We start from the raw sequence: 17,992 nt of genomic DNA, 5'->3' as shown, positions 1-17,992 counted from the left end.
TGGCCTACCTCGACGACTGGCTGGTGTGGGCTCCCAGTCGGTCCGCTTGTCTCCTCGCCAGGGGTGTGGTTCATTCCAGATTGCCGGGTTTGGTTTCCTGGTGATCTGGAGGCCATTCCATGTGTTTCCGTCCTGGGTTCGGACCTGGCTGGGTCTTGTTTAGGGCTCTTGGGCCGATCCTTGTCTTTCCCTCCAAAAGTGTTGCTGCGGCTGTGGTCCCGCCTTCGGCTGTTCATGAGGGGGTCCCGGGTTATTCGGCGGTTGCTCGAGCAGTTGTGTGGGAGTCTGAACTTCGACGTGCTGGTCTGCCCGCAGGGTTGGGTTTGGTTTCAATGTCTGTTTGGTTCCTTCGGAGCTTCCCCTTCCGCCTCTCTTGCAATCGTTGGGTTCGTTCCTCCGGGCATCTTGTGTTGGTGCTGCGTCACCAGCTTCCTCTTTGAAGTTTTCGGGGTTCCATGCCTTGGCACCTCCCTGAGGTGCCAAGGCACGGAACCGTGAACACATCGAGCCTTCTCTCGATGTGTTCACGGACAGGTCATCTCTCGGCTGGGGCTTTGTGACCAGTGCTCACCAGGTCGGCCGGGGATGGTGGGGTCTGTCTGTTCGTCGGGCTCACAGCACGGTTTGGGAGTTCATGGCTGTCTGGTTTGTGCTTCGGAGGGTTCAGTTCACTCGGTGCTCTACCATTCAACTCCATTCGGACTGTTCTCTGGCGGTTCTTTGCTGGAACCACAGGGTTTCTCTTAGGTGTTTGACCTTTGGGGTTGGTCCCTTCGAGTGGCTTGTTTGCTGGATTCTCGGGGTTTGGTTAACCGTGAGGTTCATGTCCGAGGTGTGTCCTACGTCCTGGCGGGCAGCCTGTCTCGGTTCATTCCTCTGTTCGCGGATTGGCCAGTTGTCGCCGACTCATTTCGTTGACTCTGCCAGACGTATGGAGTCCTGGCCATGGACGTCTTCGAGTTGGCATGGTCTAGGCGTCGCATATTCTATGTGGCGCCCTTATCCGCCTGCGAGGCATTCACGGTGGATGCCTTTCGGCAGGACTGGTCGAGGTGGGGTACCTGTTGCTCTTCTCCCGGTCCAGCTGTTGCTTCTGGTTCTGGCTCGGTTGGAGTCCATTCCCAAGGAGAGTTGTCCTCATAATCCTTTGGTGGTCGGCCCAGCTTTATTTTCAAACGATGCATGATGGGTGTCCGAACCCGGGGCGTTTTCCCGCGGCTCCGCCTCTTTCGGCAGGTCGGACAGGTCCTGTACGTGACTGGTTTGGCCTTCTCCTCTGCCCTTTGTGTCTGGTATTTTGACGTGGGTATCACCATCTCTGTGGTGATTAGGTGGCTTTGTTGATGGTGTTCCACCTGCGAGCTTCGTCTCGGCGACAATATGATGTACCTGGTGTTTCTATGCTCCTTTTTCTTGCTCTTCGTAGCTTGTCTTCTCTTTCATATCGGGTTGTCTTGTCCTTTCTCAGGTTTTCAGGACTTCAGTTATTTGATGTTTCTTACTGTCGCCTCATTTTGTGTGGCGCTGGCGAAGCCGCTCCGGCTTGCATTCGGGGTGGATGTCACATCTGCCCCATTCCGTACACTTTCTCGTGTTTTGTTTCACCTCCGGCCTGCTCATGCGTCGCCTGAGCCATCCTGGTCCTTGATCAGGGTGCCCTCTTATCTTCTCCTCAGTGTGTGGTAGTCCCTTCGGTTCAGGTTTCTGCTCTTTGGTACTGGTGGTAGGTTTGTATGTTTGCAGCCTTTCTCTGTCCTTCTGGCGACAGTCGAGACGGCTGCTTTCTGAAGGGGTCCTTGGGTTATTGATGCTTGATTGGTTCGGCCGGGGGTGCATCCTGTGTTGTCCGGTTGCGCTTTTTTGCCATTACCTGCGTACCGTGTCTGGGGATGTGCTTTAGTTTGATCTGGTTCCCCTCGTTCCCTGTTTCTGGGCTCGGGTCTCCCAGGTCGTCCGCAGAGTTTTTAAGTCTTCCAGCCTGCGGTCTATCCTTGCGCCCGTGCTGTTCGGGTGTTTGCAGCTTTCGCTGCTGTGTTGGTGACGTCTAGGGCTCATTTTGGGCGCAAGGATTTGAGGGTCACACAGGTTCCTGGCCACCTGTTCTTTATGCGTGTGTCTGCTCCTGTGCATTCTTGTTGCCTTGGGTCGCAGATTGCAGCCTGTTGTCTCGGCTTCGCATTGTGGAGTTTGTGGTGGCCGCCTCCTGGGTCAGCCATTTCTTTTCCTTCTCTTTGGGTATGAAGCTCCAGGGAGCCATAGGGGTTCCCCACAGTTGTAGCTGATGTGTGAAAAACGGCTAACATAGTTTCAATCTACAAAAGTGGAAGCAGCGAAGACCCCCCTTAATTATAGAACTGTATCATTGACAAGTGTAATAGTCAAAATATTGGAAAAAATAATTAAAACTAAATGGGTAGAACACCTGGAGAGAAATGATATAATTTCAGACAGACAGTATGGTTTTTGATATGCAAGATCCTGTGTATCGAATTTACTCAGTTTCTATGATCGAGCAACAGAGATATTACAGGAAAGAGATGGTTGGGTTGACTGCATCTATCTGGACCTAAAAAAGGCTTTCGACAGAGTTCCACATAAGAGGTTGTTCTGGAAACTGGAAAATATTGGAGGGGTGACAGGTAAGCTTCTAACATGGATGAAAAATTTTCTGACTGATAGAAAAATGAGGGCAGTAATCAGAGGCAATGTATCAGACTGGAGAAATGTCACAAGTGGAGTACCACAGGGTTCAGTTCTTGCAACAGTGATGTTTATTGTCTACATAAATGATCTACCAGTTGGTATACAGAATTAAATGAACATGTTTGCTGATGATGCTAAGATAATAGGAAGGATAAGAAATTTAGATGATTGTCATGCCCTTCAAGAAGACCTGGACAAAATAAGTATATGGAGCACCACTTGGCAAATGGAATTTAATGTTAATAAATGCCATGTTATGGAATGTGGAATAGGAGAACATAGACCCCACACAACCTATACATTATGTGAGAAATCATTAAAGAACTCTGATAAAGAAAGAGATCTAGGGGTGGTTGTCGATAGAAAACTATCACCTAAGGACCACATAAAGAATATTGTGCGAGGAGCCTATGCTACGCTTTCTATCTTCAAAATTGCTTTTAACCCTTCCACTGCTCAGGGGTCCTGAGGACATTTACACCCCTGTGCGCAAGAAAAAAAAAATTCAATTTTTTTTTTTTTTTTGTCTTCTAAACATGTTAATTTGTGTCCCCTGAGCACGGGTAAAATAATAAAAAAATTCTGTTGTACATACCAATGACACAATTGAACCAACAAGTTGGCCGATGACATCACAGAACGTGAGCGCTCAAGGGTGCTGCGTCAGGCAGCCGTCACTCACGGCCTCTCAGGCGGCCCGAGTTGCCGCGAATTTATTTTCACAGAATTATTTACAGTATTCTTGGGTCATTTTACACATTTTTTTCGCTAGTATTGTTCCAATTATTACCACTAGACGTTGTATTATAATAAAAATGGTATAAACTCACTAGGCGCTCACAAATTAGTGTCACAAGTATGCCCACCAAAATGGTATCATTTACAGGAAATATTCAATGTATTTGTTTTTCTTTTCAATATAAACACAAAAATTAACTTGATATGCACATTTATTTACAAAAGAATTACACATTTAGTAGTCCTGGAGACTGTGATACTGTGCGAAACAGTCGATATGGCACAGAGGGACGGCACACGCTTCGCACCATGTCAACACCAATTTACGTTTCTGTGGCCTCAATTTGGTACTGGCACACACAACACACCGACGCTGGCTGGCTGCACGAGCTCCAGTTGGTGGTAATTTCTTGATTTGGTGTATGAGAAAGGCCTCCCTGTAAGCGAGCCTGGGTGCAGGAGCATGGTTCAATATTGGGTCTCGAATGGGTTTTTGTATGCCATGTGTGTCCTTGCCAAATTTACCTAGTAACTGTTTCACAACTTGAAAACTAAACGAACGGAAATATGGTTTTCTACCTGTTTTCACAAGATACATGTTGTAACTGTTCAGCATTGTTATGTCAATAAGGTGGAAAATCATTTTCTTCGTTCACTTCTCTGTTTTCCGTACACACTCTACAGCACCCACCATCATGTCACATTTATCAACTAAACGCATGTTGATGTTGTAGTCCATCACACAATCTGGCTTATATATTATTTGCTTTGTTGTTCTGTTCACCTTGCCACTGTCCACCATTGTACCAGGGTGAATGGTGGTCAGCAAGTTCACTTCACGTCTGTCTTTCCACTGCACTGAAAGCATTGTACCACTTTTTCTTATCTCGCAATCACCTACTTGCATAGCAGTGTCAAACACAGGCATTTCCTTTCGTTTTGGCTTTACTGTGCCACACACTCTAGTCTTATTATCAAGCAAGAATTTCGTTAGCAAGGGACTGGTATAATAGTTATGTGTACAATATGTGGCCCTTGTTCAGATATGGTGCAAGCAGTGCCTTCACCACACTACCTGAGAAGCCATGTTCGTCATTAGCAGGAATATCTACATTTGTGGCTGAATAAAGTATCATGTGTAACACCATTCCTGATTCACAGTCACAGAGCACAAGGAATTTCAGTTCAAATCGGTGACGTTTTGAGGGAATATTCTGCTTGAAGGCAGCACATACTTTGAAAAGCATAAGGGATTCATCAATAACCAGCTTCTGAGCTGGTACGTAGTAATCTCAGAACTTTCCAAAATAGGGTCATTTAGCACGTGCCTCACCCTCCAAAGCCTATCATCCTGTCTCTCGTCTGCATTATTTGCAAAATGAAGGCACCGTAGGATCAACAGAAATCTGTCTCGGGACATATATTTCCCGAACAATGGTGTTGGAACAGCGTTGTCTTTGCTCCAGTAATCTGATATTACGTGTTTCACACAATGCTTCATCAACATGCAAATTGCGAAAAACACATACAGTTCACCAACAGTTGTCTCTTTCCAACGCTGTAGTCGTGAAAATTCTGATACTTCCTCACCTTCAATGAGATCAGCCGCTAGTCTGTTCGGTTCGTGAACAATGTGTTCCATGAGCGGCTCATCGAAATATGCAGTAAAGAAGTCCATTTCACACATTTCGTCACCAGTATCAGGGAAAAGATCTGTAATTCCCACATCTCTGTTGTCAAAGTCGGGAATTTGTGGAACAAAATCTTCCCCATCACTTCACACAAACAAACCTGCTGCCTTCCGAGAGCCATTAGCTGCACCACGGCGAGGAATCCGGGGACCAGGAGCTGAAGCAGGCATTTGCAACAGTAGGGCCAGGAAGGGTAGATGAGGAAAAAGATTTGGAACATGAGGGAATTTGTTCCTCATTGTCGCCATATTGTTCCATGCGGCGGCGCTTGGCTGGGCGGGCAGCTGATGCGGCGAAACTTGTACTGGCACTAGCAGCCGGGGTAAAACTATTCTCCGATTCTTCATCACTAAAACCTGAGAAAGATTCACCTGTTTCAGACTCGTCGATCATATCATAAACGTGCAATGGAACAGATGAACGACGTGTTTGGGCGCGAGGTGGTATTGAGTGGTGTTGAGTAGTAGCGGGTAACTCGTGTGGCATCCTCACCCTCGTGGCACCAACATGTTCACCCTCACTATCCGTTGTTTCTATTTCTTCTGGCTGTGTATAATCTTCATCTATATCCGAGTCGTCAATATCAGATTTGTCAACGTCCTTGAACAATTCATTTGCAATTTCGTCTTCGGTCAAAGACTGCGCGGTGCACTGAGCGAGGTCGCACGCTGGGTCGTGATGCGCTCGGCATGGTGTCTGGCCACTAACTAAGGCCTGTGAAACAAAGGAGGCCTGCTCTGAATTTTTTTTTTAAGATGGCGACTGTTTACAATCACCCCTGGCTACGGTATGGGTGACCCCTTTACACCGCGGGACATTTGAATCGTGCCTGGCACCCTTTGGCGTATATATACGCTATGCGCACGGTCGGACATGTTACTCATGGCGTATATATACGCCATGCGCAGTTTAAGGGTTAAATACATGGATGGCGATATACAGGTACTAAAGAAATTGTTCATGACTTTTGTTAGGCCAAAGCTAGAATATGCAGCTGTTGTGTGGTGCCCATATCTTAAGAAGCACATCAACAAACTGGAAAAGGTGCAAAGACATGCTACTAAGTGGCTCCCAGAACTGAAGGGCAAGAGCTATGAGGAGAGGTTAGAGGCAGTAAATATGCCAAAACTAGAAGACAGAAGAAAAAGAGGTGATATGATCACCACGTACAAAATAGTAACAGGAATTGATAAAATCGACAGGGAAGATTTCCTGAGACCTGGAGCTTCAAGAACAAGAGGTCATAGATTTAAACTAGCTAAACACAGATGCCGAAGAAATATAAGAAAATTCACTTTCGCAAATAGAGTGGTAGACGGTTGGAACAAGTTAGGTGAGAAGGTGGTGGAGGCCAAGACCGTCAGTAGTTTCAAAGCGTTATATGACAATGAGTGCTGGGAAGACGGGACAACACGAGTGTAGCTCTCGTCCTGTAACTACACTTAGGTAATTACAGAAAACCAGCGTTGAATGTAATGAAATGCCATTTTCTGGGTGAGCCCCGGAGGCTCCCTGGCAACCCTCCCTCCCACCAGTCGGCAGTTTTTTTTGCGTTGGTTGAAGCTTAGCTTCCAAACTGCTGGTAGGCAGCTGGCGCGGTGAAGTCCGGCGCTCCCCCCTCCCCCTCTCGGGGTGGGGAGGGCTGCGCGGACGATCGGCGTGGCAGTAAAGTGTGATGTTTACTTGTTTCCTTGGGATTATAGGGAGTTTCTACCTCTCTGTTCGGTTTTTGTTTTAGTTTTTTACCATGTGGGGTTTGTTTTGTTATGTCTACCTTTCTGGGTGCTAACCCCATCCGATGGCAGATAAGGAAAACCCCAACCACAAGGGGGGTTTTCCAGGGCCATTGCTCCCTGAAACCTCTCTGAAGGGGCCAGGTTCTGGCGCTGGTCCCTGGTTGGTCTGAACTCCTAAGCTAATGTCCCGGTCTAATATAACATACATTAGCCCGATAAGCTCCAGGGAGCTGTAGGGGCTCGCCCAGAAAATGGCGTTTCATTACATTCAACGCTGGTTTTTTTTAAATACTCAAACTCTCCAAGAAGTTCTTTAGTAATTGCCATTCACTAACTGGTTGCCTGCTTGTCAGAATGCTGTTGATGGTATTAGTAATACTGTAGTTTCTATTGAGCCTTTGCACATGATGTCATGCAACCATGGGTGGGTTCAAATGGTCCATTGTTTATAATGCATTTACATTGTAAGTTGTAAATGTATGTAATGATATTTACCAAAGGGGGTTCTAGCTATGAAGAAGAATTATCACATCACAACAATGATCAAACTCTTTATACAGTATTATCTTGGTCATTCTTAATACTAGAACCACCAATAAAGTTCGGCATGCGTATCTGATACCATAGACATAATTAGAAAATAGTGTCATTTGACCCCCATGTGTCATGTCAGTGCAAGGAATCTATAACAGCAGTGAATATTATTTTCCTGTGTTTGTTTTGATACTTTATTTACATTATCCTAGGTGTAAGAAATCATTTACACCATTTTATATTCATGTTTATATTCATTTATATTCATGTTGAGGCACTGTGAACTTTAAATAATGAAATTTAATAAAAGTTGAACTATGTGAGTAAGATGATGAAATGACCAACAGGAAGTTAAAGTCAGCAGTCCAGACTACAGTGGGATGACTGCTGAGGAGGCCCTGGCAGACTTCCTTCAGAGAATTGAACATTACATGGATATGTACCAACCTTTAGATGAAGCACAAGAAGATCATTTATCTTTTATGAAGGTTTACAATACAGGTTTGTATAAATTAAATTCATATATTACACAATGTAAAAAATTCTTGGAGGAACCTCTTAGTGGCTGCCTGAAAATAATATGATATATCTATGAGCTCTTTTTGGGGGGAAGCCCCTTTGGCTCCCTGGAGCTAACTGGGCTGATTGGAATGTATTAGACCCCTGGCATCAGTCAATGCACATGGAGTTCTAGGCTTACCGGGGACCACGAGCCAGAACCTTGCCCCTCCTCAGACAGCACAAGGAGCAATGGCCTATTGAAACCCCCGTGTGGTTGGAAGCATTCTATGTCTGCCATTGACCGGGTCAGGCACCCAGAAAGGTAAGTGCCCCAAAACAAACCTCTATTCTGGTTAAAATATTGCTACTGAAGCTGAACTAGTGGACAGAACTCCCCAAGTGAAAATGAGCAAACGAGCATGCTGTCACCACGTCACTACCTCTCTGTCTGCGCAACCTCCCTCCCCGGAGTCTGCTGTAGCCCCAGATTCCGGCTATCCAGAATTCAGTTCTGTGGTTGATGTGAACTGGCAAGGTTGTGCACCTCTGGCTCCTGTGTTTCCAGTTCTGTGCCTTGTGGTGTGGCACTATCTCAGTGATGGTGCACGAGCCAGGAGTTAATTCACAAGTACTCAGGTTGCATGTGCCTAAGGTCCCCCTTCCCTAGCTGCCCTGTAAGTACTGCCCTTGGGGCTTGGGGCCACCTTCCACAAGTCACTTTTGGGTCCACCTCCGCAAGATCTTTTACTGCTCGGTGATTGACTGCCCTTGGAGTCAGCTGGGATGTTTCATGCACCACTGTTTGTATCTGGGCAGGGGTAGTTTCGTCACTGGTGGGGGCGCAGGGTATTGTGCAACTAGTTTTTACCTCGTAGCGGCCGACTCTGTTCCGCCTGGGCACGTTGTCCTCTTGCGGGGTTGTTCTATTGTTTTTATTTTCCTGCCTGTTGTGGGGTCTGCCCATTGGTTTTGGTGTGAGCTCCCAGCTGGTCCGCGTGTCTGCTCACTAGGGATTTGGTTCTTTCCCAGCTCGCCAGGTTCTGGTTCCTGGTGAACTGTAAGAAGTCTCATCTGGTTCCCTCTCAAGTTCGGTCTTGGCAGTGTCTTGTGTGGGACTCTTGGACCGCTTCCTTGTCTCTGAATCCGGAGGCTCTGCTTTGGCTGCGGTCCCACCTTCACCTGTTTCTGGGGGCTCCCGGGTCATGCAGTAGTTGCTCGAGGGTTTGTGCAGGATCCTGAACTTAGCATGATGGTCTTCCCGCCAGGGTTGGGTTTGGCTTCGTTGGCTGTTCTGGTTCCTTCAGGGACATCCTTTCTGCCTCTCGCACGATTACTGGGTTCAGCCTCTGGTGGGCCTTTCGTCGGTTGCTGCGTCACCGGCTTCCTCTTCGGATTTTTCAGGGTTCAGTGCCTTGGTGCCTACTCGAGCACTTGCTCGATGTGTTCGTGGACACGTCATGTCTTGGCTGGGGCTTTGTGACCAGTGCTCGCCAGGCAGGCCAGGGGCGGTGGAGTCCATCCTTCTGTTGGGCCCACAGCACAGTGCGGGAGTTGGCAGCTGTGTGGACACCTCAGCATCCACAATATGCTTATCTGGCTTACCAGCGGTTGGACTGTCTATATGGTTTTCTTCTGCAAGGAATACACGGTTGCGTTCTAGTGGTCTCCCTCACATTGCGGGGTCACTGGGAATGATAATGCTGACAGGTGTGCTAAAGAGGCTTCCAGATCTGCCTCCATTAGTTCACTGAACCTGGCATCCTGCAATTTGAACTCCTTCTTCAAGAGTAGATGCCTCGGCAAACATAGGGAAAAGTGCAAAGAGGATTGTCGTTTGAAATTCTTGGGCAACCACAAATTTGAGTGGCATTGGGGGCAATGGGTATGCATGCATCAAAAATTTCCTTTGGAGGTTGCTATGGCTCAATGGTGGTTGGGTGCCCACATGTGCAGAATGGGTCTGTGTATAGATCCTAATTGTGATTTTTGTGGGGTTCATGAAATTGTTGAAGATTTTATCCTTTTCTGCAACATATTTTGCAGCTTGTGTCTTGAGGGGGGTCAGAATCTGGCCCCCTTAGAAAGGCACAAGGAGCAATGGCCTATAGAAACCCCCGTGTGATTGGGAGCATTCTATGTCTGCCATCGACCAGATCTGGCATCCAGGAAGGTAGGCGCCACAAAACAGAACAGAACAACAGAGTGACAGAACTCCCCAAACGGAAATTAGCAAACGAGCATGACATCATCACGTTGCTGCACCGCTGTCTGTGGTTAGTATCTTCCCCTTCCCCTCTCCCTGGGAGGGGGAAAGGGGGAGACCCTTGCAGCGGCAATCCAACCGTCAGTTCTTGGTTGATGTGATACTGGCAGGTCATGTGCCTCTGGCTCCTGCTTGGTTTCAGTTTCTGTGCCTTGTGGTGTGGTCTGTCTACAGGTGGTATGTGTGCCAGGAATAATATTCTACAGTACTCGGGCTGCATGCACCTAGGGTTTCCTTCCCTAGGTACCCAGTAAGTACTGCCCTTAGAGCTTGGGGCCACCTTCCACAAATCACCTTGGGATCGACATCCGCTCTGTCTTTTACTGCTAGGTTATCGGCTGCCCTTGGAGTCAGCTGGGGTTTTTGTTGCCCTTGTTTGTCTCTGGATAGGGGGTAGTTTTTGTCACTGGTAGGGGCACGGGGTACTGCACGTCTAGTTTTCATCTATTATAGCGGCCGGCTCTGTTCCACCTGGGTATGTTGTCCTCTTGCGGGGGGTTTCTTTTGTTTTTGTTTTCCTGCCTGATGAGAAGGTGGCCTTTGGTTGGTTGCCCCCTACCTAACATTAGGGTTTATTTATCCATATCTGTCTTCTTGGTGGTACCCCCCCCCCCCCCCCTGCTAGGCCCCCCATGAGTGGACACATCCCGGGGGTTCAGTTTTAGAAGTTTGCACGGTAGCTTGGGCGCCAGTTCGCAGAACCCTGCCCGGGCTTCCCTTAACATGATACCAAGGCTAAGGACCCTAGGAAACCCCGCAGGGGCTCTGTGATCTGATGGATGAGGCCCTTGAGTCCCCTCTTGTTTTGTGCGAGGTTGATGGTCACTTTGTCTCTTTGTCTCAGGGTAACAATCACCTGTTGTGCCTCCGCCATACTGCCTGTTGGGTCGGTGATTCTTTTGACCCGGAGTCGTGTGACGTTTGTTCTTTGTACGTACTTCAGTTCACCCAAGCTACTGAAGGGGGCGGACGAGGGGTTGACTTGGGGCGTTGGGCCCCGTTAGACCACGCCTGGGTTTTTGTACCCTCGGAGCGGGGCTTGGTGTTACAAGGAGAGTAACAAGTTCTCTTTCGCTCCCTCTGTGTACAAATTGGATTTGGTGTCTACCCTCTTTGGGTTCAGTTTCGTGATCCCATGGGTTCCTCGGTCCCATCCTTCCGGAGGTTTTCGGCTTTCTGCATACCATCACATGTGGTGCGGGAAGCCCTTGTGGCTTACCTCCGGAGCGACCCGGATTATGATTTCGTGATGGAAAATCTTCATGTCCATGATCTTCATGTTCATATGGGATTCGTTGTGAAGTTCCGGAATCGTGCTGGTTAGCAGACTGCCCGCTCTTCTCGTTGGAGGCTTGGCATACGTTCTATTGGTTCTGCGCGATTGAGTGCAGACATTCCACTCAGACGACATTGCAGGTTTTCCTGGGGGGAGGGGGGGCGAATTTCAGCATCTCAATGCATGTTTGTTTGCCCCTGCCCTTCTGTGGGATGTTGGTGTGATGCAGCTTCATGTACAGGTTCCTTCCTTTTCAGCTGCATTGGTCGCAGAGGATTTGTGTACACGTGGACTGCTGGCTTCGGCCCTGCATTTCTTCTCCCTCCTCGAGCTGTCCTCGGATTGGCTTGAGTTGGATGTGGAGGAGCTTGGGGCTGCCTCTAGGTCTGGTGCATTGCCCTCGGCGGTGCGTGCGTCGTCTGTATTGTTGAAGCTGTTTGTGCCGCTCCTGCGGGATGGGGTTTCGCAGCTTTTTGCTTCTTGACTGAAAAACAAACAGTCCTGAACCGAAGGGACCACCACAAACCGAGGGGAAGAGAGGAAAGAGAGCACCTGCTCCAAGGACCAGGAAGGCTTAGGCAACGCATGAGCAGACCGGAGGTGAAACAACGCACGAGACAACTTGCGGAATGGAGCACACACAACATCAATACCGAACGCAAGCTGGAGCGACTCTGCATAATAGGAGGTGACAGTATTCGGCATAAGATGATGGTCCTGAAACAATCACGACAGTAAGGGACAAAACAACCCTATCAGAGACCGAAGTACACCTACGAAGTGGTAGGAAAACCGGAAGGAACGTCAGGAAACCTCATACTGCTGCCGAGACGAAGCACGCAGATGGTAGACCAATAATGAAGCCACCTGCGCCCCATACAAATGGTGATAGACTCGAGTCAGAAACACCAGAAATGAAGACTAAAGGAGAAGAGTGAACCAGCCTTGTAACAGGAAGGACCGATCTCCTGAAAGAGACGGAACCGCGGGAAGACCCTCGGGTTCAGACACTGAGCAAGCAGCACCTGAAACCAAGGCTGGGCCGGCCACCAAGAGGCCAGGACTACTTTTCCCCTGGTAAGTCTCCAAGTGAGCCAGGACTTGGAGCAACAGCTGGACTTGGGGGAAGAGGTACAAGTAACCCCACCTCGTCCAGTCCTGCTTGATGGCATCAACCCTGACGGCCTCGCAGTCAGGGAAAGGTGCCATGTATACTTTGGAGGTTTTGTTTTTCTTTTATAGTGTATTTGCTTTTTGTTCACAGAAGTCTGCCTAGCTTCTTATTAGGCTAGCCTAGGTTGTGTTGGTGGTCCTCCGTTGTTGCCTCTGAGGTTTCACGGCTGCTACTGATGGTCAGTTTGCCTGCGGACAGACGGGGTTCTACCGGCTTACCTAGCCCTAGTGCCTGGGCTTCCCGTAGGGCTTACTCGCCCTATGGGCCCTGGAAAACGTCAGTGGGCTCGGATGTGTCTTCTGAGTTCTCTCTCGGTTGAAGGTTGTTCGTCGCTCCTGCCTCAGAGAGATGATCATCCGTTCTCCCTCCATCATGCTGCCTGTTGGATCAGTGACACATTCGACCTGGAGTCTAAAGGGACTTGTTCCCCGCTTGTGCTTCACTTTACCCATTCCTTGTCGGATGATCTCAGGGGTGGTGGGTACGTTGCATGCTTGATTCTCCTTATTGCAATGGGCCAGGTTGGTTGCTCGGTTGAATGCCCCGGAGTTGCCTTGCTTGGGTTTGAGCACCAGGATTTGGGGCCATTGGTCACTTCGACCTTGGTGCCGTCCAGACTCTGTTTTCTTTTCCTGGTGGGTGTAGTTCGCCCTGCTCCTACCTTCCTGTTTCCGGCTCTCAAACAGCTGTGGGTTTGGGGGTCGGGAGGGGGTTTTCATTTGGGATGAGGCTCGGATGGCATCGGGTGTTGCCCATTCCAATTTGAACACGGAGGTGATTGGACCGATTTTCCCACCAGGGCTTCTGAGTTGACTCAGCAGACTCCCTTCTTGGAAGCTTTTTCCTGGACTCCACTTTTTCTTCAAGGGTAGGGGGTGTGGATGAGGGCTATGCCCCCGGGGCCTTTGTCGGGGGGGTTCCCCTGGGCTCAGGGGGGGGGGGTGTTCACTTGAAGTGCTTGGGCTCCTTTTGCCCATGCTTGGGCCCTTGTGCCTTCTAAGCAGGGGTTGTTGATGCAGGGGAGGAGTTTTTGTCCCCTCCTTACCTTTCTGACTTAGTCTTACCTTATTTGCTGGGGTGAATTACACACCCTCCTGTCAGGCACATCCTTCTGCTTGAATTTTTGTACAAAAAAAATATTATTAATTGATTAGTAATTCCCCACAGAAAAGGTATTTAATTATATCAGACACTGGATTTTTGTTTATTCCATTTGTTATTGTTGTATTAATTGGCTGTAATCATCAATATAATCTTTCAGTTCTCCCAAACCATTCAAATATGAAGCTAAGGGGATGTTTCCAGTTCATTTTTTTTTTGTTTGACAGCTGCAAATTTGTCAGTTTTATAAGCATAAAATTGGAAGTTCTCCCAAAATCCTTTCTTTTACAGGAGAGAAAGTTGTTGTTCATAAACATGAAGGCCACATTCAAGCCCGCATTGTGTACTACCTGATGAACACTCATGTCACACCTCGCACCATCTACCTTGCTAGGGTATGTATCCTCTACACCAGGCATGTCAAACATGCAGCCTTTTGCAAGCACACCTGCGACCCGCATAAAGGATACTGTAATTTGGTATATAATATAATATTATAGAAACATATTCTGCAATAATTTTTACTAAATGACTTCAATTAGTTTTTGTGTGTGTGGTCCTCATGATAGCATAAATGTGACCCCATATGGCAATCGGGAGGACCCGCAGTTTGACATGCCTGCTCTACACTATGAAGGTTTTCTGGGGGAAGCTTTTGTGGCTGCCTGTAGCTACAATGCTGATATACTGACAGGGGCCTGACAAATGAGTGGACAGAGCTTCGGATTTGTTGTGCTGAGGTTCCGGGTTCCATCCCCATTGGAAGCGGAAACAAATGGGCAAAGTTTCTTTCACCCTGATGCCCCTGTTACCAGCAGTAAATAGATACCTGGGAGTTAGACAGCTGCTACGGGCTGCTTCCTGGGGATGTGTAACAAAAAGGAGGCCTGGTCGAGGACCAGGACGCGGGTACGCTAAGCCCCGAAATCATCTCAACATAACCTCAAGATACTGTCAAACTACTAGGTGCCATCACTCGCGGAGTTCTTTTCGGCCTACCGAGGACCATGAGCCAGAACCTGGTCCCCTCTAAAGAGGTGCAGAGAGCAGTTGCACTATGATAAAAATGCCTATGAATTTTAATCATGTCTGCCACCACGTCTATAATATATCTATCATGTCTATAGTATATCATGCTTGCCATCTACCAGGGAAGGCACCTACAAACGTAGGCAAAACAAAACAGACTACTGTCCGGTTGAAAAATGTGACCTATGTCCTCAAAAGAGCAAAAGAACTTCCCTGTAAAGAAAACAAACAAGCACTACTTCGTCAAACTAGCCCCCCCTCCCCCCCTCCCGAGTTGAGGGGGAGCAGGCTCGGGTGAGCCCAGCTACCCACCATCCAGTTCTTGACTGATGGTGCTGGCGGTCGGACGTCACCTCAGGCCTCAATTTCCTGTTCTGGGATTTTTGTCATTTGTTAGAGGCATCTTTAATGTCTAACAAAATGCCTCTGATTTTTTTGTTAGAGGCATATTTAATACCTCTAACCTCTCCTTATAGCTCTTGTCCTTCAGTTTTGGGAGCAGCTTAGTTGCACATCTTTGCACCATTTCCCGTTTGATGATGTGCTTCTTAAGATATAGACACTATACAATCGCTGCATATTCTAGCTTTGGTCTAGCAAAAGTCATGAAATTTCTTTAGTATTTCACCATCCGTGTATTTAAAAGCAATTCTGAAGTTAGAAAGTGTAGCATAGGCCCCTCGCACAATGTTCTTTATATGACAGTGTTCACAATGTTCTATCATCAAGTGATAGTTTTCTATCTAGAACCACCCCTAGATCTCTTTCTTTATCACAATTCTTTAACTATTTCTCACATAATTTATAGGTTGTGTGGGGTCTATGTTCTTCTGTTCCACATTCCATAATATGATATTTATTTACATTAAATTCCATATGCCAAGTGGTGCTTCATAAACTTATTTTGTTCAGGTCTTCTTGAAGGGCATGACAATCATTTAAGTTACTTATTCTCCCTATTATCTTAGCATCATCAAACATGTTCTTATAATTCTGTATTCCATCTGGTAGATTGTTTATGTAGACAATGAACATTACAGGTGCAAGAACTGAACCCTGTGGTACTCCACTTGTGACATTCCTCCAATCCGATACATTGCCTCTGATTACTGCTCTCATTTTTCTATCAGAAAATTTTTCATCCATGTTAGAAGCTTACCTGTCACCCCTCCTATATGTTCCAGTTTCCAGAACAACCTCTTATGTGGAACTCTGTCGAAAGCTGTTTTTAGGTCCAGATAGATGCAGTCAACCCAACCATCTCTCTCCTGTAAAATCCCTGTGGTTCGATCATAGAAACCGAGTAAATTTATTACACAGGATCTTCCAGATCGAAAACCATACTGATGATATGATATTATATCTTTTCTCTCCAGGTGTTCAACCCATTTAGTTTTAATTATTTTTTCCAAAATTTTAACTGTTACACTTTTCAATGATACAGGTTTATAATTGAGGGGTCTACCCTGTCGCCAATTTTGTAAATTGGAACTATGTTACTCTTTTCCACACATCTGCTAGGACCCCTGTACACAGGGATGCCTGAAAAATCAGTTGAAGTGGAATGCTGAGTTCAGGTGCACATTCTTTCAGAACCCATGGTGAAACTCCATCTGGGCCAACTGCTTTGTTCTTACTTAGCTCCTTGAGTATTTTTTCCACTGTGTCTCTAGACACCTCTATGTACTCTAAGTTGTTGTCTGGAATTCTTATTGTGTTTAGTTCCCTGAAGATTTCATTTTGTTCAAACACACTTTTTGTTTCATGTTTCACACATCTTTTCATTTTCTGTAAAGCTGTTTCCCATTTTCAACCTCTGAATATTATCCTTTACCTGCAATTTGTTGTTTATAAATTTATAAAATAGGCCTGGTTCTGTTTTACATTTGTCCACTATCCCTTTTTTAAAATTTCTTTCTGCCTCTCTCCTCACTGCCATGTAATTGTTTCTCGCATCTTTATATCGCTGGAATGTTTGGGGGTTTGGCCTCTTCCTATATTGATTCCATTTTTGTGTCTTTAGGTCTCTGACCCTCTTGCAGTTTCTGTTGAACCAATCCTGTTTTCTGGTCCTGCATCTTTGTTTTGGTATGAATGTTTGTGTGCCTTCGTCGTATATTTTGCAAAATTTGGCATACATCTCATTTACTTCCCTGCCTAGCAACAAGTCTGTCCAATTATATGCATTAAAAAAATTACAAGTTCCCCATAGTGTCCTCTCTCTTGAAATCGGGTTTAACAATTGTTTCACTGTCCTATTTTCTTCTAGATTATATCTCAAAGCATATTTAATCTCTAATAGGACATGATCATTCTTCCCCAAGGGAGGAAGGCACTGGATGCCAAATATCTCTTCTTCTTTCCTGGTGAATATTAGATCCAGTATTGACGGAACATTCCCTTCCGGCGTTCGGGTAACATTCGTTCGGGGATCTGGTCATTCGGGGAGCCGGTCGGCCGAGTGGACAGCACACTGGACTTGTGATCCTGTGGTCCCGGGTTCGATTCCGGGCGCTGGCGAGAAACAATGGGCAGAGTTTCTTTCACCCTATGCCCCTGTTACCTAGCAGTAAAATAGGTACCTGGGTGTTAGTCAGCTGTCACGGGCTGCTTCCTGGGGGTGGAGGCCTGGTCGAGGACCGGGCCGCAGGGACACTAAAGCCCCGAAATTCTCTCAAGATAACCTCAAGATAACATGCGTTACCCAAACGTTCCCTTCAGGCGTTCGGGTAACATGCCCCATTAGGAGACTTCCTTGATTGTGGTTGCTCTCGCCCTTAGGGTCAAGAGGGGGTTTAGGGCTTTCTGCTTTGCCTTAGGTAAGGGAGTGTTTATCGGCTGATGTTTATAGCACTCTGGCTGGCGCAGTCTACTTAACACTTTATTGCACCTCGCTCGCGAGACCCGCACTACCCCGGGTGGGCCTCAGCGTTTCACAGGAGCGTGCGGTAATTCTGAAATGTGTATACTCTTTTCAACTTTGTTACCTCAATTCTCGTCCAAGGTTTTTCAATTTGGTATCATTGTGTTCACAATAGAATTCTCTACACGACTAAAGGCAGTATCCACTCGATTTAACGGCCTATATGGGGCTGTACCCTGGTCGTTATTTCCGGAGCTCTGGTATTTCCAAAGTTAAGTGTCGGTAATTTTTCAAGTAACATTCAGGTAAGATATATTTTATACAGACAGCCACTTGGTCCACCACTCTTGTGCCTTCTACCCTGTGACGTCACAGATTCACGG

The 17,992-nt window shown here is 47.0% G+C and overlaps 1 protein-coding gene across 5 annotated transcripts in view; it reads left to right on the top strand.

Annotated features, from left to right (window-relative positions):
• The window catches only part of LOC123761409 (6-phosphofructo-2-kinase/fructose-2,6-bisphosphatase), a 274,084-nt gene that overhangs the window by 146,426 nt on the left and 109,666 nt on the right, over positions 1-17,992 (top strand). For all 5 annotated transcript variants that reach the window (XM_045747431.2, XM_045747432.2, XM_069313301.1 and 2 more), the window contains 2 exons: positions 7,750-7,903; positions 14,009-14,112. In XM_045747431.2, coding sequence (XP_045603387.2) covers positions 7,750-7,903; positions 14,009-14,112 — 258 coding nt within the window. The remainder of the gene's footprint in view (positions 1-7,749; positions 7,904-14,008; positions 14,113-17,992) is intronic.

Source organism: Procambarus clarkii, chromosome 7, assembly GCF_040958095.1.
Source record: "Procambarus clarkii isolate CNS0578487 chromosome 7, FALCON_Pclarkii_2.0, whole genome shotgun sequence".
NCBI classification, from domain to species: Eukaryota; Metazoa; Arthropoda; class Malacostraca; order Decapoda; family Cambaridae; genus Procambarus; species Procambarus clarkii.
This window is presented reverse-complemented; position numbering and strand designations above follow the sequence as displayed.